Source organism: Podarcis liolepis (genome assembly GCF_965112155.1).
Source record: "Podarcis liolepis genome assembly, chromosome: 1".
Lineage (NCBI taxonomy): Eukaryota > Metazoa > Chordata > Lepidosauria > Squamata > Lacertidae > Podarcis > Podarcis liolepis.
Window position 1 is genome coordinate 62,436,350 of NC_139554.1, and position 27,167 is coordinate 62,463,516.

A 27,167-nucleotide genomic window follows, 5' to 3' on the forward strand; every position below is an offset into this window, starting at 1 on the left:
CCAAATTCTGCAAGTACTTTATTAGGCAACCTATGGTACTCCAGAGGAAAAACTCTACAATGACACTGTAGTTTGGTCAGGAAATATGCATCTGCAGCATAGTTCATATTTTAGAATTCCATGTTAAGACAAATGGGAGACGAATACCCAAGTTGCACTGGCAAAAAATAAAAGGGGATTAAAATAAAAAAACTTTTTAAAGAGTTAACTGCATGCTTCATTCTTCCTGAAAAACACACACATGTATATGTCTTTCCATCTTTTCTCTCGCCACATTCACCACCACTGAGTCTTAGAAAAAGTTTCCGTGTTATAAAATGACTCATGAAAATAAAAATAAATGCACCTGCTAACCCTCTACTAAATTATAATTAAATGCCTCCTTGGCTACTAGTAGTGCCACTGATTTGTTTTCCTAAAGTTTGGACAATTCCATGCCATTCCTATTGTTAGCAGGATGACCTATTTCCTGTACATCCTAAAAGTAAGATTCCGTCTCTATGCTTGTATTAGTGTAGGACTTTTCACTTGGGTTGTAACCAGGTAAGTGACTCAGCATTTCTTTATTGAATCCATTTGCAAGGGCATCATTTGCTTCTGCCTTCTTTCCAAGACCTTTATGCAGCTCATCTTCTGATCCCTCCTGAGAAATAATGTAAAAAAGAAGAAGAAGGAAGGACAATTAAGTCAAGAAGTGGATTAGTTTCCATTCCCACTTGTAATGGCCCCAAACGCATATGAATGTGAGTATACAAGTGCATACCAGAACTTTGCACATTTAAAGTGGATTATTAGGAAGCTAAATAGCTCAGATGGTAGAGTCTAAGACTCTTATGCTCAATCCCCATGTTGGGCAAAAAGATTCCTGCACTAGATCACCTTCATGCTCCCTTCCAACCCTACAATTCTATGATTCTATAGCACTCTAGAACAACAAATCCACTTAAAACACACATGAGATTTTTTTGTGTGTGGTTTGGAAAGTAATGGGGAAATGCTCTGGGATGAATAAATGATGAATGGAAAACACATAAATACCCCACAAGCAAATAAGGACAAATGCAGGATGAATGGCCATAGTTATGCGCACGCACACACACACACCCCATAAACAAATAAGAATGAACGGTGAATAAACAGCTCCTCTGGAGGAATCCTTATACATACAAAAAGGTCATAAACTGTAAGACAAGGATTGGGAAGCTGTAGAGGGAGCAGCTATGGAAACTGAGAGGGATGTGAATGAAACCTGGGAGGGTGGGCTGATGCTAGTGAGTTCCTTTGCTGGCATATAAACGAACAGCTACACATTTAAGAACCACAAAAAAATATTTGGGATAAAGCTTTTCTAGATATGGCTTGTGCCAAAAGTCTTTTTTTGGGGGGGGGGGGGTATAGATGACATTCACCAACACCTATATTCCATGATGATCATATGCATTAGCAATTGCAATTTACAAAAAATAAAATAAAAACAAGGTGCTGCTTAGCTTTTTTCAATTATATGTTATTCTAAGTGTTTTATGAGTAACAGATGAGCAACAGGTGGTGTAAATTTATGCTTGTATATGTATCATCATATACAGGCCATTTTTTTCTAGAAAAAGAGGTGATAGAACTCAGTTCTGATGAGTTCCAGCTGGAAAAAAAAGCCCCGATCCTATCCTGGTTGGAAAACTGATGTTGCTGTCCAACAGAATTATAGAACAATATGTTCTTTCCTGTTAACTCTGGAACTATGGGAGTGCTTGAAATTGTCTCTTCCATCGGCAACCAAATTGCATTAAATACTCAACTGCTACTGGGGGGTTACTCTAATGGTGTTTGTTTCAGCAGCAAGCAGCTGACAACGCAATCCTCAATCTAGTATCCCTTAAGAAACCTGCCTCTTAGGTATTTCCATTCGGAAGAGTAGCACACTGGACCATATTGGCCATATTGCCATGAAATGTGCATTTCAATTAGTGCTGGCTCCCAGCTGATTGTGTTAACCAACCCACTGTACAAGTTTCTCATGATGGTGAATTGATCTGGTATACAGGTGGCATTAAAAATATAAGTTCTTGTCAGGGGTTCAGGAGCAGAGGCGAGGGCAAGGGAGGAAACAGAGAGCGAGGGGGAGGAGGCAGAAGAAAAGATGAGTGATGACGACGACCCGAGATCTCCGAGTCTTTCCAGTGAATCAGAAGATTCACAGAAAGGAGCACCAGTGGCCAGGGCAAGGGGGGAGACTAGGGGGACACCCCAGGAAGATAGAGCCAGAGGGGACTCAGAGGGGAGCAGTTGGAAATCGGGACCAGCGTCACCGCCAGAGAGCAGGGAAGAGGAAGGGCGCCAGGGATCAAGCGCTGGCAGCTCACAACAGGAGGGAGGGCACGAGTCAGGAGTGGCCACACCTCCATCGGGGAGCGAAGAGACGGTTAGACGGAAGGTGGAAGGTTGGGCGCGCGCGCCAAGTTCAAATGCACAGGAAGGTGGCGCAGTAGGCAGCCCGGAAAGGGAGCCAGGTCCTAAAGCCCGGCGCAAGGAGACAGGAGGGTCCGGGGGGTCAGCGTCAGAAGAATCCCGGAAGGAAGAGACCCCGGGGGGCAGAGGGACCCAGAGAAGAATAGTCAGGCGGAAAAGGTGGAGCAGGGCTAGGATATTAAGTTAGTGTACAAGGGGCAGAGATTCAGACGGAACTTCGCCGATCTAAGCATAAGACGTAGAGTTGCACGCAGCAGCTTGAGAATGGAAACTGTAACTCAATAAAGACTTTTATTTAATGATCGCTGGCTAGCGTGATCCTCGGTGAGCTAGGATCTGGAAGCAACCCTGACAGTTCTGTTATCAGGTTTGGAAGCACATATTATGATAATGCACTCAGCCTAAATGGGCTTGTGGGTTTAATGGAGTCCAGAGTCCAGTAACTGCAGGAAATATGGGGAGGCTTATAAGGAAAGAGTCTCACGTGAAGTGCTTTGCTGTCATCATGGTCCACTCCACACCAGCACAAGTGTTTGCATTTATGAGACCAGAAGCAAAACAGGTTGCAGACAGGGCGAATTAAGAGTGGCTTGATATCTTCTCCTTTATTTGGACCTTGGCAGAAGAAAGTAAGAGTCAAGCATCTATCAAAATGCTGTTGTTTATTTTGTATAATAATATTCTATGCAAAACATTGATAATATGAAGCAATACATAATCTATTCTTTTATAACCATGCTGACTAGTCTAGCACAAAATGAATAGAGTCCATGTTCCCCCAGTTCAACTAGGAATTTGGATTGGGGTGGGGGGTTTTTGTAATGAACCTTATTTATAGAATTTGCATTCTGCCCTTAAACCTGAAGTTTCCTCTGCTGCTACATAATAATCTGTAAAGCACATTCCGCTTGATCTCTGTGTTTTATCAACTTGTCAGTTTCAACTGCCTGTTTTAGTTTGATCAGCCGTTCTTTGATAATTGGAATTATTGCTGATTTCCAGAAAAAGGCTAACAAAATGCTGGGGAAGAGCTGAGATCCTTATCCCCAACCTGGGCCCATGAGATTTTGCAGAGCTGCCACCACATCCACAGCCTAGCAGCCATGGCGGAAGATTGGGCGGGATGTTTGGTATCAGCAGCATCAGCAATGACATTGTCTACCTGGCCACCATTTTGCATTATCATATCTTGGACTTTTTAGTACACTATGTGGGTAAATGGGTGGGTGGGGGACTGGTGGCCATCCCCCTCAACACACAAATGGTGGAGAATATTCAGATAAAATTCTGCAAAGTCGCCTTCATTTTCTAGGAGAACAAGAAAATGAAAAATGTCAAAAAAATTCTCACCAAAAAAATGAGTTCTGAGAAACTGAAGCTCAGACTGAAAGTTGAATCAGCCTTGAGACCATACAGCTCACTTAAATGCAAATCATCCTGTGCACTTCAAAGTGCGCCCTCGTACCTACAGGACCGCCTCTTCTGGTATGCCCCACAGAGGACCTTACGGTCTGCTAACAACACCTTGAAGATCCCGGGCCCCAGGGAAATTAGACTGGCCTCGACTAGAGCCAGGGCCTTTTCAGCCATGCCTGGCCTGGTGGAATGCTCTCCCACAAGAGACCAGGCCCTGCGGGATTTGACATCTTTCTGCAAGACCTGCAAGATGGTGCTGTTCCACCAGGCCTTCGGACAGGATGCAGTTTGACTTACTTTCCTTTGTATAAATCAAGCCCGAAGGAGGCCCCCAACCCACTCTCAGGTCCTTGTATGATCAGTGAAAACAGTTGGTCCTGGCAATTATTAACCACTCTCAATTCTACCCTGATAATTGCCAGCTGCCCGGATTTTAACTTGTCTGAATTCATTTTAAGATGTATTTTAATTAATTGATGTCTGTTTTTATGCTTATTGTGTTGTTTTTATGATCTTAGCCACTCTGAGCCTGGCCTTGGTCAGGGAGGGCAGGATACAAATAAAATATTATTATTATTATTATTATGGAAAAGCTAGTATCAATTTTGTAGAAGAAAACAATGTCAGAGTCCGGAACCACAAAAACCAGTAATGAACTGACCTGTAACCAAACTGATCAGAAGCCCTGCAGCAATACATCCAAGACACCCAACAGCACTATAGTAAAGATAGGAGAGAGAATACCACGTCTCTGCCAGATGTGGCCTAGGATGATAAATTTGAGGGACAGTCAATATGTATGACCACTTTGAGCAAGAATTGGTTAATTTATCATTTATCACTTTCTAATTCCCAGCTCCAGAGCAGAATGACCACCATTGTGCAACACCCACACGCAAGGACAGAAGACTCAGCAGAAGCCCATGTTTTGCAGAAGTATGGAGAATCATTATGGGACAAAACAAAAACAACCCACCATAATTCATGGGGTGGGAGGTGGGGAGATGATCCCAATAGCCCCTTAAAAACTCGATGGCATTTTGTAAATGTCCCCAGTGCTGTTCAATGAAATAAATTGAGAAATCCAGGATTTTAATATAGCTGGGGATTGAGCCCAACAAAATAGTAGCAAAGGGAAGAGCTGCACTTTCTAATTAAACTATTCTGTAGCCAACCACACTTGCTTAAAAACTACTGCTAATCACAGTTGTCTCCATATTGTAACTTGGAAGGAGAGCAGCTGAGAGAGAATCTTACCTGATGGGAGATGAGGTAGGGAACATAGTTGGTACAGTCTCTGTATTATTGACAATGCACTCAGCTGTGGAAAGGTATAATGGAAGGGCCTTTGCAGCTGGAGCAGGGTACACAAAAGCTCCAAAGCCAACCCAAAATGCCAAGGTGATTCCAGTAAGGAGACCTCCCAAAGCACCCTTAAATCACAAAAGAAAATTAGACATACACAGTATTATTGGAGAGTCACAGGGTAAAGTGCTTGCCAGCATTACCAGCTGGAAAAGGGGTTGCTCATCTCAAGGAGCACATTTCCATATCACAATGGGGAATAGACCAAATCCTAAACCCTCCATGGATGATATCAAATAACCCAAATTCAAAGGAAAGAATTGGGAGTACCGTCTAATTGCACTTCCAGTTCTTTCCTTTTTCCTTTGCAGCTCAGCTTGAACTTGGGCTGGGCTGCAAAAGAAGATGCCTACCCAAAGTGGGACATGCAATCCTATACTTTTACCAGGAATTGGCTGCATTGGAAGCTCACTATCAGGAACTTACAAACATAGCTGACTCCTGCAGGCCTTACTGTCAGCACAGATGAACAGATCAGTGCTGCCAGCAAGCCCTGCTTGGGCAGGGATTGGCTGCACTAGGGAGTTCCTGAAATTCCCAGTGCAGCTGACCACAGCAGGGCTTGTTATCAATGTCAATCAGCTGATCAGCAATAACAGCAAGCCCTGCTTTCAAAGAAGAAGTGGGATTGCACTTGGAGGCTCCCTATCCCACATGGGACACAGGTTGGTGTGGCTTGGGGAATACAGCCAGAATAGGTCCCCAACTAGCGCTAATATGAGCCACAGGCTTAACGGTCCCCCATGGCTAATATATAGGGTGTACTACAACCCTTAACCATACAGAATTACCCCACTTAGTGGTCTGCTTCATGAAATGATGTGTTTATGGGGGGAAACTAAATGAGAACCAGGTTATTGTATGTTTTTCATATGCAGTGTTTGCTTGGTTTTGCACCAACACTAAAACCAGTAATAACAGCAGGCCAATCAGTCAGTGTTACTCAGAAACCAGCTCCACCAGGATTTTCCTCGCCTTCCTCTCCAGCAACAGCCACTCCACCAGGATGCAGCAGAGTATTAGTAAGGAAGCAGCTCTGCTGCAAATCCAGCTCCATCCGGCTGCTCCTTCCATCATCTATCACCCAGCAGCAAGCATTCCGTCAGGTTGCAACACAGAGAGAAATGGAAAGTAATGCCACAGATAGACCACCTTTTGGCTTCCTCTGATTCTAATCCAGCTGGTCACTGTAAGAACTTTGAAACTAAGATCTAATGCCTAAATTGGCCTCTTCTTTTCCTGCCTCTTCCCTCTCAATCCCTTTTCCATTTTGTGTTTTATGTCTTTTAGATTGCCAACCTGAGGGCACAAACTATCTCATGACTGATTGCTGTAAGATGCCCTGGGAGAGTTTTCACTGAAGAGTGCGGTAAAAATTGCTTTAATTGGTTGATTGATTGGCAAGAACAAATATTGTAAGTGAAATGAGCTGTCTTGAAAATGTGATTCTTATTACTTACTTTCCAGTTGGTACAGGGGAAAATGATCCCTAGTGTAAATAATCCCAGCATAGGTCCCCCGCACATCCCATGAATGCTAAGTGAAGCCTGTTGAAAGGAAGCACGGGAGAAGCTTTAGAAAGCTATTTATTGTCATCACATGTCTCTGCAGCATCCTTCTATAATGGTTCTTTCAATTTCTTATCTCAGAGAACATGCTTTTTCTATTTCTTCTTTGTGTACCATTTCTTGACAGAGTTAATAAATAAATAAATCTGTATTCAAGTTTAAAAGAAAGGAGTTCTTATATTTCCTCCATAAACAGTAAGGTATGGAAAGGGAATTAGCCTTTTGAACCAATACATTATGGCAGCGCATTCCACCCTCAACTAAATAGGTGCCCCTAATGTATTCTTGAGATAAGAATCAGTGTGGATGGTTGGAAGAGGAGTGTGTGTGGCTTTGGCCCCACCCACTACTCCTGCAGCCCCAAGAGAGAATGCAGCCTTTATGCTGAAAAATATTCTCCACCTGCGGCTCTCCAGATGTTGTGGAACTACAATTCCCATCATACCTAACTGTTGACTTTGCTGGTTGAAACTGATGGGTGTTGAAGCCCAGCAATATAGGTCAGCCACCATTAATCTAAAACATAGGAAGCATGATTTCTCCCTCCACTTCATATGCAACATTTAATCAATAGATCAAAATTTAATAAATCACATGCAATGATTTAATCAATTATATCATTAAGCACCTAATAATTTCCTTAATTGGCTAGCAGTTCTAACAGCATGTTCCTCGAGACCCAGACAAATGCCTGAAAGCATGTAAAAATAATCTTTCTGGATATCCACTGTGCATTGAGGAGGCCCTTTGATGAACATGAGGGAGAGCACTCCTCAGGGTCTAACTTGCAATGCCAACAGTTTGCTTGTTCAAGGGCAGACCCTACAAGTTGAAACGATACTGGAAACTCCAGCCCGTTGTTACACACGAGGGTTGCTGGACTGGGTATTTGCTCATATCTCCAAGGATCCCATTTTGTTTCAACATATTCAGATTAAGAAAAAGACTGGATCTTAGTTTTGACCAAACAGAAGAGTGATATTTCATCCTGCTTATCCACACAAGGAAAAGAATTAATGCAGAAATGAATGCAAGCAGGGGTTCCTAGTAGCAGCAGACCCATGGGCATGTGGAGCTCCCTTTGGGCTGGAGCTCTCTGGTCTCTCCTGTGGCCAGACAAACTTTGTGTACTAAAGGTGCTGGATTGTCACTTCTCATGGGAGAGAACACAAATTCCTGATACATGCAGGGGCTCCAGTTCATACCAAACATCTTAAAATATGTAGTTACCTGCACAACAGGACCCATGAACGATGCTGCTACGGCCATGGAAGTACATATCACTCCAAATACTATGCCTGAAAAAGAGTTGTCCACCATCATCAGCTATAGCCTCGAACATTTAGATGCACTCTTGTGAGATTTTTAACCCATGAAAGATCTCCATGATTCTGAACCTGTGTTCTGCAATCTGATATATGCCCATTTGGGGGTCTATTCATTCGATTACTCTGCTTACTGGTGTCAGTACTGAAGGATGCCCTTTGCTTGGAATTCTCTTCCAGACACGTCATCTATGACATTTTTAGAACATGGGGAATAAAAACCTTCAAACTTCAATTATTCCTAGTTAGAAGCCAACACAGTTAATTCTGCAGCTTAATTCTGAGTGTGTATAAACGTTCTTATCCTCATCTTTATGGAAAAAGATAATCTGTATTCTTCTTAAACCTCTTAACATCTCACAGTGTCAATAACATCTGTATGGAAAGCTGAAGCTTAATATGAACAAAACCATGTCCTATAGAATTCAGAGACCGTTGAGTAGCTCTTTGACTGTGTGACAAATTTTTCATGGTATGAATTTCAGCTCAGCACAGTGCAGTCCTGAAAACTGCTGTGCATGATACCTCAGTAGATCAAGGATGGGCCCTCTAGATGCTGCTGGGCAATAACTTCCACCATCCTTGACCATTAGCCAGGCTGTCTGGAGCTGATGGAAACATGGCTCTGATAACATCTAGGGGGTCCCAGTCAGATGCAATAGATGAAGGTTGCTCTGAGCTACTTATAGAACATAAACCGATCGTTAGTTTGTATAGCTCAGGACCATCTATTCCTACTTAACAATGCCTCTCCAAGATCTTCCCAAGGGTACATTTGGAAATATTTTTAATTGGACATGATAGGGATAGAAACCCAGACCTTCTAAATACAAAGGATGAACTATGTATCAAGTTGTGGTTTCTTTCATCTGCTGCTTTGATAGAAGCAGCACGGACACCATGTAGCAGTGGAGCACAAATCATTAAATGTACCATGGGATAAAAAGTTCAGCCATCTTATTAGCCTAATCTTATGTTGCACTGGCATCAGGCCAGACATTTATTTATTTATTTATTTGGTCTATCGGGTTTGCTTCTTTGCTTGTTTCAGTTCACTTTCAAGGCCGGCCAATGGCCAATTAAGTCATGTGTAAATTAATTAACTTTTGCAAATGAGGAATGGCTCAAGAATATAAGAGCATAAGAAGAGCCTGCTGGATCAGGTACAGGACCCACCTAGTCCAGCATCCTGTTCTCACAGTAACCAGGTACCTCTAGGAAACCTGCAGGCGGGATTTGAGCACAAGAGCACTCTCACTTCCTGTGGTTTCCAGCAACTGGTATTCAGAAGCATTGCTTTCTCCAACTATGGAGGCATAACCATCATGGCTACTAGACATTGATAGCTGTCTTCTCCTTGAATGTGTCTAATCCTCTTTTAAAGTCATCTAGGTTGGTAACCATCCCTGTCTCCTGTGGGAGTGAGTGCCATAGTTTATGCCAGTGACTCTCAACCTGTGGGTCCCCAGATGTTGTTGGACTACAACTCCCATCACCCCTGAGCTCTGGCCTTGCTAGCTAGGGGTGATGGGAGTTGTAGTTCAACAACATCTGGGCACCCACAGGTTGAGAAAGGCTGGTTTATGCACTGTGCAAAGTAGTACTTTCTTTTATCTGCCCTGAGCATTCAGCTTCATTGGCTGTTCTTGAGTTGTAGTGTTTTCTCCATCCACTTTCCACATGCCATGCATAATTTTATAAACTTCTATCAATGTCACTTCTTATTTACCTTTCTTCTAACCAGGGTTTCCCAAACATGGGTCTCCAGCTGTTTTTGGACTACAATTCCCACAATCCCTGACCACTAGTCCTGCTAGCTAGGGATGATGGGAGTTGTAGTCCAAAAACAGCTGAAGACCCAAGTTTGGGAAAACCTGCTCTACGCTAAAAGGTCCCAAACACTGCAGCCTTTCTTCATAGAAGAATGCCTCCATTTCCAAGATCATTTTGGTTGCCCTTTTTTGAACCTTTGCCAACTCCACAATATCCTTTTTGAGGTGGGGCAACCAGAACTGTGCACAGTATTCCAAATGTGGTCCCACCATGGATTTGTACAATGGCATTAGGATATTGGTAGTTTTATTTTCAGTTCTTCTCTTAATGGTGTTTAGCACGGAATTTGCCTTTTTCACAGCTGCTGCCCACTGGGTCAACCTCTTCACTGAGCTATCTACTATAACCCCAAGGTCCCTCAGTCAAGCTGGTCTGTGTAAACAAAATCAGAGCTAGATGGGCCAGTGGTCGGACTAGGTATGCTATGTTCTTAACACTTCACTCCAAAATAATAAAAAATAGTTGCATGGTTGTATGTGGTTACTACAGCATCTTCTCAGGCAATATTACTCTAAAACTATTATCAATAAAAATCAACTCAAGGACAATAGAGGTTAAATGGCCAAATATCCATTAAGTGATGACATCATAACTATCCATGGGCAGTAAACCCCATTCCAGTATCATGCATCATGCAATAAAAATCATGTGAAATGGAAAGTGGGAACCTGTTTATTGGCCCTCTCCCACTGATGCTCCACTCCCACCTTCCATACATTGGGGAGAAGGTCTGTGGAGGGGAGCCTGTTCTGTGTCCATATGCTCCCTAGCACTTAATGCCTGAACAGGCCTATAATATACAAGGAAACTGATCAGACAGGCAAATTAACAGTCACCTTCATGGTAATATTAAGGAGTTCAAAAAGAATGCAAGATTTGTAATCTATTGGAATCATGCAAATGACCTGTTAATTTTAGTAATAGGGGCGCTTTGCCCAATAGATCTAGTAGCATATTTGTGGCCTTACAGTTCAGAAGAATCAAATCCATTTACTGTACCTACATAAGCCTTTGCTGACCCAAGTGCTCGTACGTTCAGAGAGGTTTGGTAAGCAGTGCTTGACAAAATCTTCAAATGTGACAGTTGCCAGAGCATTTATACTTGCAGCCACAGTGCTGTGAAAGTGAAAACACACATTGTGAGGACTTTGGCTGCATCACAACCACAAAAGAACATAAGAAGAGCCTGCCAATGGCCTCTCCAGTCCAACTTCCTGTTTTTACAGTGGCCAATCAGATGCCTATGTGAAGCCTGAAAGCAGGACCTGAGCACAACAGCACTCTTCCCTCTTGTGATTCTGCCATTCAGAGGCACACTGCCTCAGACAATGAACATATAACATGGATATTGTGGTTAGTAGCCACTGATGGCCTCGTTGAATTTCTCTAACCCTCTTTCAAAGCCATCCAAGTTGATGGCCATCACTACTTCCTGTGGGAGCAAATTTAGCTACAGGTCCCAGAGTGGGTTGCACTGCTGTGAAGTATGCTGGTTTGGATATTAACAATCCTGAGGGCTGATTCACACAACTCTGATAACTAGGAATGTCTGTGTGAGAGGAGAACTTAATATGCAGGTTGCGATTTTACATCACCTCTGCTTGAAAGCCTTTTTAGTGGTATGATAAGATGTCATTCTACATGAAACAGAATGGGGAGCAGCAACACAATCACTACACCATGATCCCCCCCCACACACACACCTAAAAATAAAAAATATATGAACACAGAGAGCACAAGGTTAACTACGCCAATTTACCCCCACCTCCCTTGACAGCCTATTCAGAAAGGTACCTTTTGCCTCCATCTCTTGTCTGATTTTTACTCTTCGCAAACACCTGACTGATACAGTATCTTCCACCAGAAATAGACAGGGAAGTAAGAGTGACATATTTTCCCATTACCAGCTTAACTTTTGTGACGCTCATCTATGTTTCCTGACACCGGAGGTTCTTTTAACATGAAAATCACTGTTTGATAGTTTGGTACCTAAGAGATCATATTGTGGTTTGCTGATAGGATGAGGAAAAAATATGTGGAAATCTGCTTGCCAGAGCACATGACAAGCTCTGTGCTGGATTGCATACGAAAAGACAAAGCACTGCAGCATTTCATTGCAGGGACGGAGTTGGCAGAGTGAGAGAAATGATGCGGCAGATTCAAGAGCAGCAGCCCCACCAACACTAAACCCCTGTGCGATGCTCTGATTGCTTTGCCTCCATTAAAACCGAGTGCAGCAGACAAAATGTGAGTAGAGGCAACCCAGTTAAAACACAGACCTTAATGTTCCACTGAAGGCACATGCAACAAATAATCCTGGCAGTCCAGGGGTTGTGGAAAAGATGATCATAACAAAATACGGCATTAGCTGGATGCAGAAAAGAAAGGAAGGAAGGTTAGGAAAGTTTATTCACTCCTCTATGGCACAAAAAGCTGTTCTGTGGGGACCCTACAAAGTAGAGTCGGTCAATGTTGATTGTTATTTAATGGTTGTTCTCCCCCCCCCCCATGTTTATAGTGGTTCTTGTTTTTATCTATATTATTATTTATTAAATTTCTAGAACGCCCTTCATCTGAAGATCACAGGGTGGTATGGCATATTAAATATAATGTGAGGTGAGGTGATGCTTAACCAATCCGAAATATCTTTTCAGTGAGGCAATATAACCTGGTACAAAACATTTGATATACAAATAACAGTGAAAAACATTACATTTGAGGCAATTATTAAGAGAGTGCAGCCCACCTTGGTTTTTCTCTCAAGGAAATTTCTAAGATGCAGCTGCTACTGAAGAACTAATAAGATGGGAAGTTTATTTTTCCAGACTAATCTCTGTATTTAGGTAGTACTGAAGCCACTTTGAATCCCATTGGGGAAAAGGCAAGGTATAAATTTATATTTTTAAAAATATGAGGGAAATACATGCAAGGGAGGAGGGAAAAGTTCCATTGAACAAGTGTACATCCCTGAGCTAATGGAATAAGTGCATTGGATACGACCATATGAATTGACTCCCTCACTTATAATGTACCCAACTGGAAGTCTGTACTAGGAAAGAGGGGACAAAGAGGAGATAGGATAGCCATCTTCAAATATCTTAAGAATAAAAATCACATGGAAGATGGGGCAAGCTTGCTTTTTCCTGCTCCAGGGGGTAGGACACAGACCAATGGATTCAAGTTTCAATAAAGGAGATTCCAGCTAAACATCAGGAAGAACTTTCTGACAGTAAGAGCAATTCAAGAGTGGAACAGACTCACTTGGGAGGTTATGGACTCTCCTTCCTTGGATGTTTCTAAGCAGAGGGAGCATTGCAGGAGGTTGGACTAGATGACCCTCGGGTTCCCTTCCAACTCTGCAATTCTATAATTCTATAATTCTATCCCATTTTTGGCATCACCCTTCCTAAGAGCCTTCCTGGCATGATGTGTATCTGCCCTCATTTGGTGAGAGTACCACCAAGCCTGACCCTCTAGCAACATTTAGAAGTGCAGTTTTAGAAGTGCAGCAAAGGGTGAATTTCAGTAAGGGAAACAACAAGATTCAGATGTGTATTCTCGGATACATCCAATATTAAAAATGTCACATTGTGTTTACGTATCTGATTGGTTGCTGTACCTGATCAGGTGCTGAAATAAAACCAGCCGTCCAAGGATCACAGGTCTGGAAATGGGAATACATCACCAATCCTGAAAGGACTGCACATGTCAGGATGACCCACAGCCCCAGTAAATTTAGATACAGTGCACTGAAGAGAGAAAAATAGAAAGGGGTTATATGTCTTAAAAAATAAGTCATTCCTGTTTGCTACTTAAAAGAAAGAAAGAAGAAGATGTGTCCAAAAACTGTGAGTGCCCCTTTTTCAAAGATAGTGGCAGTCATGTTGGCTGTATGTACATGAGTGGTGTACACTGGTAATTAATAGAAAATATATAAATTCCAGTCTGGTTTCTAACCCAAGTTGGGGACAGAAAGAGCTTTGGTCTCCTGGGTGGATGACTTGTGCTGGAAAATGGATGAAGAGAGTGAAACCCTCTTGGTTTTCTGTGGACCTCTCAGTGGCTTTTGTTAACATTGACCATGGCATGCTTTTGAATGGCTGGCTGGGCTGCACTTAGGAGACACCCATGATACAGGGGGCCCAGTGCTTCCTAGGAAATGGGTCACAGTAAGTGGTATTGAGAGACTTCTGTTCTATCCCATGGCCTTTAGACAATAGGATGTCTCGAGGTTCCATTCTGTTAACAACAATAAAGATCCCTTGGCCATCTTGTACAGTAAATAAGATGAGTGTGCCCCCTCCACCCACATATGTTTTCGTAGAAATTCACAGAAATAGTTGTGCATGCTTCCCCACATAAATGGGCAGTTGCCAGTATGTCTCTTTAGTTATGTTCCAGTTTGGAACTAAATTTAATGCCTACTTACGCCTTGGCATGCTTTTCAGTTTTGCAGGAAATGCATCTTTGCATTGTGGACTGATTGACTCCATAGATTCCTAACCAGGTAAACGTCCCTCCTATGGCAATTGTCCAAAAGGTATGTCTTCTCAGGGGATCAACATCAAAGCTACATAAATGAGACACAATGGTGACAACTCATTTAGCCTCCACATGTCACACCTTAAGTTAGTTTAGGATGCTGCAATCCTGGAGAGAGTTTGAATACTTAGATCCCTTTTACTTAAACTGGGTTGAAAAAGCATCACTATATCTAGGAATACAGCAGTAAGGTCTCTGTAAATCCACATGCACAATCCCTTCCTTGATTATTATTATTTGAGGGAGGGACTTCAAATATGAATTGACTCAACATTTAAACAACATTTTCCCAGCTATAATACCTCAAATTATTAATGGAAAAGAAATACACATCTCCACAATGAAACAGACAATGAGCTGGATCCTGACTGAAGGCGGTATCCAATTACCATGTCTCACGGATGTAAGGATTTCTGCTTGTGAAATGGGATTTCCCCCCCATTTCTCTGTGTGCACCCTGTGCTCTCCCCAAAACTCCTCTGGGGGATGGGTTGGGGAGAGCTTCCAGGACACATTTAGGAGGGGGGAGAAGGGGAAGTCTTGTTGTGCAAGTGGAAATCCTTGTGCTGAAGTTTTAATAATTTAAATATGAGTTTTAGTGTGGCTGCCCCTGTTCTATGGACCAGCATTCCTTTCAAGATATGACAGGACCACACTATCTGCAGTTTCCAGAAATGATTGAATGCCATCAGTTCATTTTTTGTTATTTTCTGTGCCATTTTAAACTTTTTAAAGCTGTTTTTATTACCCAAGGTACTCCACAACACTCCTCAGTACCTTTCAGTATTCAGTCTGTCCATATACAGTAGACGATGATAGACCCATCCTTGCTGGCCACTTTTAACAATACTGTTATTGACAAAGGAACAAACACGTCCATAGATCTGAGTATGAGAACCCATTCTGCTTACTCAAATATAGTGAGGCGTGAGCCATTCTGGGCATCTTCCCAAATGTTTGTGAGGCCCCCATTCTTAATAGTTCCTTGAACCAATACTGTTACGAACCCAATCACCATAACAATCAGTTGAAAGGCATCTGTCCAGACGACCGCTTTTAATCCTCCCTAAGACAAAGAGAGAGAAACTATATGTACTTTGTGTTTATTACAGGAAGAAGCCCAATCAAAGTTCAGATCTTAGCAAGATCTTGTCATGTTGAAAACCGATTTAGTGCAGAAACAGAGAGAGGAAAGAATGCAATTAGTGCAGTACTGAATTCTCAAGAGGCTCTGCTATTTGCTGCAAAAGTTACCATTTCAGGAAGGTTTAAAAAATGTGTCTTTGTGATTTTCATACCTTTTCATAACATTCTGTTCAGCTAGTCAACTAGCATGACACACCTGTTCAAGTCTGTTCAGAAATAAGTCCTATTTTGTTCCATCAGACTTACTCCAAGGTAAGGGCTCTAGAGAATTGCTACCTATGTGCAACTGCGTAAGACAGGGGTGCATAACCTGTGGTCTGCTAGATGTTTTTGAGCTGCAGTTCCCATCATCCTTAGTCATGCCAGCTATGGCTGAAGGAGTCCAAAAACATCTGAAAGGCCACTCATGTCCTCTTCCCCCAGCATAAGGGAATATGAAAGAATCACCTCCTTTGTATTAGCAACAGCACAATTTTATTCTTATTGACTCAGAAAGATGTGCCACTGTGTTCAGGGAAGCTTAATCCCGGGAAATTGTAATTCAGATTCCATCCTCTGATTATGGGAGAATGTGTATTACTCAATAATAACAATAACAATAATTTTATTATTTGTACCCCGCCCATCCAACTGGGTTACCCCAGCCACTCTGGGTGGCTTCCAACATATATAAAACATTAAGTCTTCCCTATACAGGGATTGTAGGCTATATTGAAATTTATCACTTATTTGTTTATCTGAACCAAAAGACTTCGTCCATGCCCTGATAATTTCACAGAGTATTTTGAAACAAATTATGATGAGAAAGTTCTCCTTTACTGCGCACAAAAGCACAGGATCATATTTTTCTTCACTAACATAAATATGAATATGAATTATAAAATCCTTGTTATATAAGCTTTTTTAGTTGAACTGTATGTCAAGTACATACCAGGGTACAGTAGAAGGTGCAAACAATTCCTGTTGCAAATACTGAGCCCCAAAGATTAAATCCAGTCACTGCAAAACCAAAGGAAATAAAATTAGGCAAGGTTCATCTAGGGACACGATGAAATCTAAAATGTATTTATTTTAGATAATAAAGAAAGACACAGCTTTTATTTATCTGTTTCCATTACCTCCTTTTACATCCTTTATAAGAGAAGTTCAATTTTATTGTTTCTCTGAATGATGCATACTATTTGCAGAGAATTCCTTACTCTGGTGAACAGACCAAATCTGGTTTAGAAGCTAAATGATGGAGTGTCAGACTGCCTAAGTCTATAGCCTTTTGAGAGACATCAGTTTGTCCTTGTTCACATTACACATGACATTAAGACAGAAGGGTGCAAAGAGAGAAAGTATCAAAGTACATGACATGGTGTTAGATCATTATGCTAAACTGGGACCTTTGCCAAGACCTTGAGTAGCACGTTGGGCGCACATCTCCTCCAGTTACTTTTTAGCAAAAGGAAAACCTAGCAAATAAATAACATGATCCTGCATAGAAAAAGGGTGAGAGCTGCCAATGGGAAGGTAACAGGAGCAGACATAGATCTTTTCAGAGCATTTGGTGTTCACATTTCTGCTTTACAGTTCTTGCATTGTGACAATTGGCAAAGCTCTAGCATGCTGGCCTGGACACTCACCTTGATTGAGAGCCAGGGCTGGAGCATAGACGACTACTCCAGTGTAAAGAATCTGCAAAGGATCAGAAAGAATAAGAAAAAGGCAAACTGGAATCTGGGCTAAACCAGTTCTAAATAGACAACTGTCCATAGAAAAGAGCCAAGACTAATAGAGAAGCAAAACAAAGGGCACAGGGATTCTTCGCTGCCCCAGATTCTGTGGTTCCATTCATATAAATATATTCACTTCGGCTAGCACTGATGCACACACACAAAGGGGAGCATGTATTGATGCATGCATGCGAATACAGAGATAAGTTATTTAACACAACTTCTCTCACTCTTTTTTATCATCTCAGTTCGTCACATTTCCCAAATTTATATGACTATCTCCAGTTGAGTTGCTTGCAGTGCCAGTGATCTAAATTTGCTTCTACCTGAGCAAATGGCTGTTCTGCTTATAACAATGAATATTTACAGCAGTCTGAACTGCAGTGTTGAGCAGTGACTAAAGTGTCAAATGAGGCCCCAGGAGTTTGGGGCTCAAAATCCCCTTCAACTATGAAACTCATCTGGGCCAGTGACCCATCACTCAGTCTAGCCCACTTCCATAAAGTTGCCCTGAGCGTGAAAGGTGAGAGAAGACCATGCATGCTGAGCTCCTTGCAGGAAAGGTGGGATCAAAAATTAAGTAAATATTGATCATAATAACACTTAAAAGGATTCAAAGGGATTTGGAAGAAAAGGTCTTGTGGCTCCTTAAAGACTAACTAAGACTGCATTCCTAGCCCACTTACTTGGGAGTAAGGCCCATTGAAAAAAATGGAATTGCTTCTGAGTAGACATGGTTAGGCTTGCACTTCAGTTGACCACCTCAGGGTGGTTTATACATATACAATTATAAAAACTATAAAACACAATAACCCATTAAAACTAGCATTGAATGCAGACCAAGGCAACAACAGAAAGTGGTCTCTCATTACAAATGGGCAACACTGATCAACTGTCCTCAACTGCCTTTGTCGAAAGAGATGCCTTTAGCTAGGGTCAAAAACCATACCATGTAGATGCCAGCCATTTTTCTGGTGTGAGAGAGTCCCATAATCAGAATGCCAATTTGGGAAACATTTGGCCATTACTCCTGGCAACATTCATTGCAAGTTGCTTTTAACTTAAACCTTCAGAGTAGATGTCTTTAAAGAAACATACCTAGGCATACAACACCACATTTCATTTTGTAGTATCAGTGATACGAAATAGTATTAAATGCATGAGCAAATGGGCTGGGGGCTGGGGGCTGGGGCAGGCGTCACTTGACCTTCCAAAATCTGCTGCTTACAGGACAGGAGAAGGGGGAAGGACAAGGTGGCAGGCAGATCATCATGGTTCAAGCACACCAATGGATCAAATCCTGCCAATGCATTTCCACTGCACAGACCTCTCTACCATCTTGCCCCCCTCCCTTCTGCTAAATGGCAAATTCACTATCAGAGCAAATTTGGTGCTTCTGCCAATGTATCTGCACAGCAGCAACCTCCTTGCCACCTCCCCCTTTCCCCCTGTTAAGAAGCTGCAACTCAGCTGTCAAGTGAGCTCCATTATCCCACTCTGCCATCTGCTACTGATTAAATGATACAAATATCCAACATAAGTGTTGTTCAAAGTATACTCATTGAAATCAGTGGACTTCGGTGAGTCTAGTCTGCATTGGGTATCACCCATAGTGTCACCCCAGGAAGTTAGCACCTCGCTCTGAACTGCAATTGACAGTTCTGTAGAATTCTCCAAACAATCACCTAAACGTTTTGTAAGGTGAGCAGTTCATCTAAGTCTCAATGCATTGCTGGTGCTATCTAGTTGCATGGAATTCATTTGGAAGGTGGAATTGTGTTGGGAAACAAGAGAGTTCCCTGAATAGACATCTGTATCTGGTTATCCACTAAGTAAAGTCAATTAAGCTTTACACTTGCTTTGCAAACTACCTTAGACATCAACAGAGTCCTCCTTCTATGCTGGCAATTTGTGACCCATGTGATTTGTGAAGATTACTCTTGGATTCCTTCCAGGAAGTGGCTATTATTGCAATGTTAGGGAACATTCTTAGAAGCTGCCATGCAATTCTAAGGAGAAAAGGGAAGGGTGTTCTCTTTATAGCACACAATGTGCAAATAATGCCAGATGTTCCCTGCTGTGCTGAAGCAAGCCATACTATTTCTCCTCAGGATGAATCTTAAAACAAATAAAAAGTCATTAGTCTGTCAGGCTCCTGGCATTGAACTTGCATGAAGCACGGTCTGCTTTTGGACATGAGTGTAGTCTTTGACAACAGTGGAATATTCCACATTCTGGACAGAAACTCTGAGAGATCTGCCAGAAATTTCCATACAGAATACATTGTGTCCCTGGGAAGAAGGAGCCAGTGGTTCTTTCCTGGCTTGAGGCAGGAAGTTCACTGTTCCCTTGCTCCTGACATGCAGCTGGAAAGCTAATGCATCTAAAATACTTTGAGCACCCCAAAGGTGCTACATAAATGCAAAGTAGGATGATCTTGCTGATCAGTTTCCATCAGTTGATTCCAGTAGGCCCACTCTCTGATTTAGAAAGAGGAAATCTTCTTGCTGTATGCAGAATTCCATGGCAACCCGAGGACAAGGAAGAGTTAGACTCAAATGATGCTTTCTACTAAAAAGAAAACCATTAAACCCCCAGAGAAATAATACTGATCATTTCCAAATAGTAACCTAGGGTCCAGAATTGCAAGGACTTCCCATCCTCATCTAAGATAGAGACACTCTCCATGCACATATGAACATTCTCGATCACATCCTGTGTCAGCTGTTTCAAAGACAAAAATAGGAATATGGGCAAAAAAGAGCCACACATACCGGATCATCTCCACACTATTTAGAAACCATGACATACACCACTCATTGAAATATAAAATATCTTACCGTTTGCACTATATAAATCATGGTTGCAGCCATGCGAACGGGCTTGTTAAACCTTAACTCCAAGTACTATGAGAAATGATGAATAGAGTAAATGCAACACGTATTAAATCATATTTGATATTACTCAATAAACAAAATCATATATGAAACAGTACACATATACAAAACAGTGTAATGCATATTTCAATTAAGTCAGAGTGTGTTCATTAATTTGAATGGCTGTGGACTGCTTTCTTAAAAAAAATCTCTAATGGTGTCTTAAGTGATTTAATGTCCAAATCAACGCAACCAAAGTAGATGGGATATGGGATATGCATGATTAACAGCCCTACATACCAGCTTTAAAGATCAGGGAGACAGTGTTTAGCCTATTATTTATTTTCTTTCACCAATCTAAATTCCACAAGAGAGGGAGAATGCATTGCTATTAGCTTTGTAGAATTAAAAAAAGACAGGTATCAATGTTGTATGTGCCTTTTATCTGATGAGCACATAAGAACATGGGGAAAGAGAGGCTTTTCTCCCTCTCTTTATATTAAAACATGACGTGAGACATACAAAGAAAGCACATCTTGGCAGAGCATAGTTAAGTTTTGGAATTTGCTTGCACAATATGTCATACTGGCCACCACCTTAGACAGCTTTAGAAGTAGATTAAGTGAATTCATGGAGGATAAGGGCCATCAGCATCTACTTGTGACAATGGTAATATTGCACCAGCATCAGAGACGGTGTGCTTCTTAATATCTACTGCTGGAAACCAGAGGAGGAGAGAGGGCTGTTCTTCTCAGGTTCTGCTGGTGAGCTTCCCATTGGCTTCTGGTTGGCATTGTGAGAACAGGATGCTAGACTAGATTGGTCTTCAGCCTCATCCAATAGGACTTTACTTATGTTCTTATGGATATCCCACGTCACATCTAGTTTGGCTTTACAGCAGTTCTGTACCTACATATTTAAACTGTCTTTTCCCCATGGGCCGCCCATCTTGTTGCACTACCTGAGGCAAAACACCTTCCCCCCAAAGTCTTGCTTATCAGAGTTGTGCATGAGTTCTTGCTGGAACCTGGGAACCACCGCTGCAGTCACTTCCCCTTGCTTCTCTTGTGGGAGGCAGGTGGGTGCTGCCTGCTGTGGTGCCCGAGAAGTGAGGAGAAGTGCCATGTCTCCTCACTTTTCCAGCAGCAGCAACAGGGGCAGGCAGAGCACTGTAGTGACACTGCCTGAGGTGGCTGCCTCAGTCTACCTCAGCCAGCCTTGCTACACCCTATATCAAGGATTTGATACTACATATCCATATTTAAGTATGGATACAAGCTGTCAGCTATATCACAACACTCAGCTACAGAAATGGTACACTTTGTAGATCTATCTATCTCTTTATTCCAAACAACTGAACCTATATAATGTTCATAGCACAGGAAGTATCAAAAATAGCTGTTCTGAAAGAGAATCATTATTGATCTGGTATCCAGGCAAGGCCTAATTGTGTACATTTTTTATTTTTAAAAAATCTTGCGAATAACCATATCTCATTCTTTCCAGGTTTATAAAGCCGTTTCTTTAACATGCCATATCTTAAGATGTTCATTCACTGAAGGATATTCCTTATTCTTTCATTCTCCTGTTTTATAGATTCTCACAGCCCATAATAAAATTGCCACATCAAACCCTTAATAACCTTTATCAATAAAAAAAGGGTTTTCCATCAGAACTAGAAGCCTATTTAAATTTACCTAAAGCACAGACCTATTTATTGTCATTACAGTGGTACCTCGGGTCACATACGCTTCAGGTTACATACGCTTCAGGTTACAGACTTCGCGAAGTCAGAAAAAGTACCTTGGGTTAAGAACTTTGCTTCAGGATGAGAACAGAAATCTTGCTGCAGCGGGCACGGCAGCAGCAGGAGGCCCCATTAGCTAAAGTGGTGCTTCAGATTAAGAACAGTTTCAGGTTAAGAACAGACCTCCAGAACGAATTAAGTTTTTAACCCGAGGTACCACTGTACTGATTTTCACATACCGCATTAATCTAGACCAGCCACTGCAAATCTGATACCCTCCTGACAACTCCCACCAACCCCAGACAGAATGGCCAATGGTCCGAGATGAGTGTTGCAATCCAGCTACATCTGGAGGGTAGCAGACTGGAGACAGCTGATGTAGACAGGTTGACACCCTCCATGCTGAGCTTGGCAGGCAATGCAATGTAAGATTAGAATGTTTAAAGAATCAGCATCAATGTTGTCAAAATGCCTTCAGATTTCCAAATATAATGTCAAGATCCGTGTCTTGACAGAAACAACTTTTGTGAAAAGCGCTTACCTCATAAGTGCTTGTGATGCCAGATCTGTAGAACACAGGTAGGAAAAGTTCTGAAGTACAAATGATGACAAACATATATGCGATGAAGAACAGAATGAAGGAAGCCCCATGCCGATACACCTCAGCTGGCGTTCCCAGCACAGTCACTGCTGACATGAAACTAGCAGTGAGTGACAGAGCTACTGGTCCACAAGTCATCTGCCTGCCGCCGACTAAGAAGTCATTGGAAGTGGTTTTTTTCCTCTCTGTGATTGCAAAAAAGACTCCTATGCCAGAAGAAATGAGAAAGAGTGCTGCAAAGACCACATAATCCCAGGCGACAAAATTGTTGACCTTCGGAGGGATGAAGGAGGCCATGGTGATAATGCGTGGCGCTCTAGTCAAATCTATTTGTCCCTTTGTTCATTTAAGAGACTGAGCCTCCAAACAAGACAAGAAATGCCATCTCCATGATGTGATGATTTTATATTCTTAAAATCAAGAGTACAATCCAGGATGCAGCAGAAACTTCAGATTTGGTTCACTCGAGAGTTGCAGAGATTTATTGTACAGGCAGGATTAAAGGGACTTTCCATGCAATTATTACCTGTCTTGTCAAAGAAGTGTTCAAAGCTCTGTGAAATAACGGTTTGAAAGGAGGAATTCCAGGATTCACACCCTTTTTATCTGACAAGCTTTTTTATTTCGGGTTAAACATTACTCAAACAGACTGACTAACATCCAGATTGGTCAGCATTTCATGTAATAAATTAGGCGGCCATCAAACAGTATGTTGAAATTGCTCTATGTGAGCATTGTAAGATTTGTGACAATGTGAGAGCACTCATTGGGCTTAAGACACAGAGATTTATGAATCTGGATTTGAGAGTGGCCTGGCACTTGAGCTGCCCTGTCACAAATGGAAGAACTTCTTCTCTTCACAGCAGGGACTCCTATCCAGCTAAGGTACCAACTGGCAGAAGTGGGGGAAGCCAGTGCTGGACCCAATAGCCTGGACTAACTACTGATCAGTTGCAAATGCACCCTTTCTAGGGAATGCAGAGGAGAGGGCCATGGCAGGTGTCCTGCCTATAACTGAATGATTAAGGTTCCTGCCAAAATCTTTAAAGTATGGTACAAAGGCAAGGCCAAGGGTTAAAAGGAACAGCTTGTGACATGCATGAGCAACATACCTCCCTGCCCTTTGCTTTTAAGGGTGGACACAGGTTTAGTGTGACAAGTAAAAGAGGCGTCTTTGGACTGCGCAGGCAAATGAGCACTCCTCCAGGCGGGCTTGGCCTGAGGAGTTTGTACAAGCGAGCACTAGCATCTCTGTTTCCTAGGCAACTGGGAGAAGACATTGCCAGCTCTGAGCCAGGCTTGTCACCCAGTGTCTCCTCTGCAGGTTCAGTCCCACCAACAAGACATTTCAGAAGTGGTTCCTGGGCAGAAGGAGGCTGGACAGAAGCCTCTGGTGGTGTTGGGGTGGGTTGCTTCTCAGACAATCTACTTCAGGCATAGGCAAACTCGGCCCTCCAGTTGTTTTGGGACTACAACTTCCTTCATCCCTAGCTAATAGGACCAGTGGTCAGGAATGATGGGAATTGTAGTCTCAAAACATCTGAAGGGCCGAGTTTGCCTGTGCCTGATCTACTTGATTTGACTATTCCCATGGACCAGTTTAGGCCTTTTGCTGTGAGCTACTGTATGTCTAGTAAGTGAAACACAGTTCCATGCACCCTATACACTTACAGCACCCTTATAATGCTCTAGCAGTCATGGATTTCCCCCAGAGGATCCTGGGAAGTGAAGTTTAAGGCGGCTAGAGTTGTTAGGAGACCCTTCACAGAGCTACAACTCCCAGCACCTTCAGCAACCTACAGTTCCCTCAATTCTCAGCGGGGGGAGCAATGACTGCTAAAGCGGCATTTGAGGGTCTTAAATATATGGAGTTGACATGATAAAAATGACAGGCGTCAATTCAGCATGAGACCTGTTGTGATTGCACCTCCTGGTCCCATCCTGTATGCACCTTCAGTACAAGACCTGAAAGAGTCTCAGCTCCTGCAGCTGTATATATGTGCAGTTAATGTTCCTGTATTTGCATACTCTAGAATAGGCAGAGTTCACAGGAACGGGGACAGAATGTACATGCTTTTGTTTAGTACATGTGTTGGCCTTTCAGATCATCTACCAAGCACATGTAACAATGAAGCTAGAGGACATGAGTTTGTGCGAGTCTCTTTTGCCCTCTGCAGGCATTCAGATCAAATGTCTGAACAGGACTATTCTCTCCAACACTTCACAGATGAAAACCGAGATACCCCTGGTCTCACATCAAAGGCCTGAGCCTCCACAACTGCATGTTGCCATCCTGCCATTTCTGAAACAGGGCATGTAAGCAGACTGAGCAGAAACAGCTTACTTTTGTAAAGTCTAAGAATGCTGCACAGCCTATTTCAGGCTTCCCAAAGTTGGCCCTCCAGATGTTTTAGGACTACAATTCCCATCATCCTTGACCACTGGTCCTGTTAGCTAGGGATGATGGGAGTTGTAGTCCCAATACATCTGGTGGGCCGAGTTTGGGGATGCCTGGCCTACTTCATTGCACAGTCAATCTGGTTGTACTTACTATAGGATAACTGCGTTCAGCAACATTTTACAATCTGGATGGGTGGTTCTGGGATCTGGAAAGGAAAAGGTGTGCTGGAATTTTGTGTGGATTTTTGCATGCATACACTTGCAAACTGATTTCATCTATTCCCCCCCCCCCCCCCGCCCTGCCAGGGGAGGGAGCTGAACCCTTAAAAAAAGAGAAGGTTTAACCAATTAATATGATTTGAAAGAACCAGAAAACAGGGACTGTCCCTCAAGAAAAACATGTTATGTAACATGCTTCAGCCCTCCGCTTGCAACATTGTGGCTTGCAGGGACTATGTGGTTAGCTGAACATGTGTGTAGTAGAGGTCATGCTCACATGGTCTGTGAGCTCTTGACTCTGTGGTTGCACAATTAAGAGCAGTGAGAGGGATTAAGGGGAAGAGGAGGAGGAGGAGGAAGCAGTTGGTCAGCCTATCACCTTCCTCCATCTCACCCCACCTACTTCCTTGTAAAATGTCTCTTGCTTGGCAACCCTCAGTCATTCACACACAGACACTCTCTGCCCTTCCTTCCACCCATGGAGGAATTGGATCTTAGCCCAAATGTTTTGCTTCTGCCCAATTGAGGCCTGGTTCTTACTAAGGCAATAAATATTTTTCTGAGCTGGAGCATTTCTAGGTGTGGGGGCTCACATGGTTGAGTTCTCAATGTGTGGAGTAGCGGAAGAAAAGTAGATGTTCAGAAGATGACTAAGAAGCCAAAGCCTTTTTTCCTGATATTTCATTTTGCTACGTGAAAGGATTTTTTTTAATTGATTGATTCATAAGTAGCTGCCTGAAGAAATGAGCTTAGCCAAGAAATGAGCTGAACAACTGATTGAGAACTTGATTTATCTATACCTGCTTACATAGCTAGCTGATAGATAGATAGCTATGGTTACTGCCACTGAAAATGAATTTTGCAGCATTTGAAGTGATTCCACCAAGTTCACATTACAATGCAACAATTATGGCTTAGGAAAAATTGTAAAGCAAATGTTTTATGTATGACAAGCCATTATTTTTAATGTAAGTTGCGTAATGTTCAGAATGATGAAATATAGATACAACCTACCTGGTGGTGGTTGTTTTTTTAGTTTAATACATTTTTCTGAGGAATGAATTTCACGTGGCAAAATCTAACTTGATTTGCTAGTTTTTTCCCTTGGTGCAGTGCCTGCCTCAGTTACATTTTAATTTCTAAAGGTGCATAGTTCTTCAACTCGTCTAGCAGAAAACAGTCTGGAAGGAACTATTGCACTGGAGGCATTCCCCACCTCACCCCAGTGTTAATATTAAAGCAGGAAAGTATAGTTAACAACTTATAGAGAAGCCTGACAGTACTAATGCCATTCCATTACACCAAGGAGGTCTTCAGGCCAAATACCAATTGGGATTTGTGAGGGAACATTAACTTCACAACCCTCACGCAAAGAGTTCTGTTCTTGGACAATGAATATCACGTTGAGCCCAGCACAACTAACCGTATTGTCAGAAATATTGATTAAATATCTTAATAACAAATCTGAATTCTTAGGCTGGTATAATGAAGGGATCTCTGTTTCAACAGAAGAGTAAACATATATTTGTGGCCTTTTGGTGATTCAAAATCACTCCCTTTTAATAGTAAACTCAAATAGTAAGTGCCAGCAGAAATGAATCTGAAATGAGACAAAATGATGTTTGGAGAAACCCTGAGGATCCAGAAGTACAAAAATCTTCCTCCTTTTTTAAACAACAACCAAAACCTTCAGCAAGGAGTAAGCATGTTCAGTAGCCACAAAATATTGGGTATCAGTTGGAAAAGAAAATCAGAATACATTGCATCGGTAGGAAGATTCTGTTACTTAGTTCACTGACCTATGTCTTTTAGGGCCAAACTAGATATAGCATGAATTGCCTGATTGCTGTTAATGGGCATTTTTTAAATTATGCAAATAGTAATCACAGGGGAACCTGAGCAGCCTCAGGATTGTGGGGCAGGGTTTAAACATTAACCTCCTTTA

General features: G+C 42.2%; 1 protein-coding gene across 1 annotated transcript; it reads right to left on the reverse strand.

Annotated features, from left to right (window-relative positions):
- Positions 1-4: 4 nt before the first annotated feature.
- Positions 5-23,175, reverse strand: SLC5A12 (solute carrier family 5 member 12). Its single transcript, XM_083464214.1, has 15 exons — positions 22,544-23,175; positions 20,220-20,285; positions 17,290-17,341; positions 16,593-16,660; positions 15,427-15,581; positions 14,403-14,543; positions 13,593-13,722; positions 12,253-12,341; positions 10,977-11,089; positions 8,046-8,113; positions 6,708-6,794; positions 5,140-5,315; positions 4,544-4,647; positions 2,951-3,081; positions 5-643 (listed from the first exon to the last, which is right to left on the reverse strand). The coding sequence occupies exons 1-15, from the start codon at positions 22,898-22,900 to the stop codon at positions 479-481; spliced, it is 1,902 nt and encodes a 633-aa protein (XP_083320340.1). The 5' UTR covers positions 22,901-23,175; the 3' UTR covers positions 5-478.
- Between the last annotated feature and the right edge of the window lie 3,992 nt (positions 23,176-27,167).

Coding starts and splice junctions, on each gene's coding strand:
- SLC5A12 (XM_083464214.1), bottom strand. CDS start 22,900: ATGGCCTCCTTCATCCCTCCGAAGGTCAACAATTTTGTCGCCTGGGAT. Junction 15,582..16,592: donor GCACCTTCTACTGTACCCTG/GTATGTACTTGA, acceptor TCTTTGTCTTAG/GGAGGATTAAAAGCGGTCGT. Junction 11,090..12,252: donor GCCTTCAGTGGAACATTAAG/GTCTGTGTTTTA, acceptor TCACTTTCACAG/CACTGTGGCTGCAAGTATAA.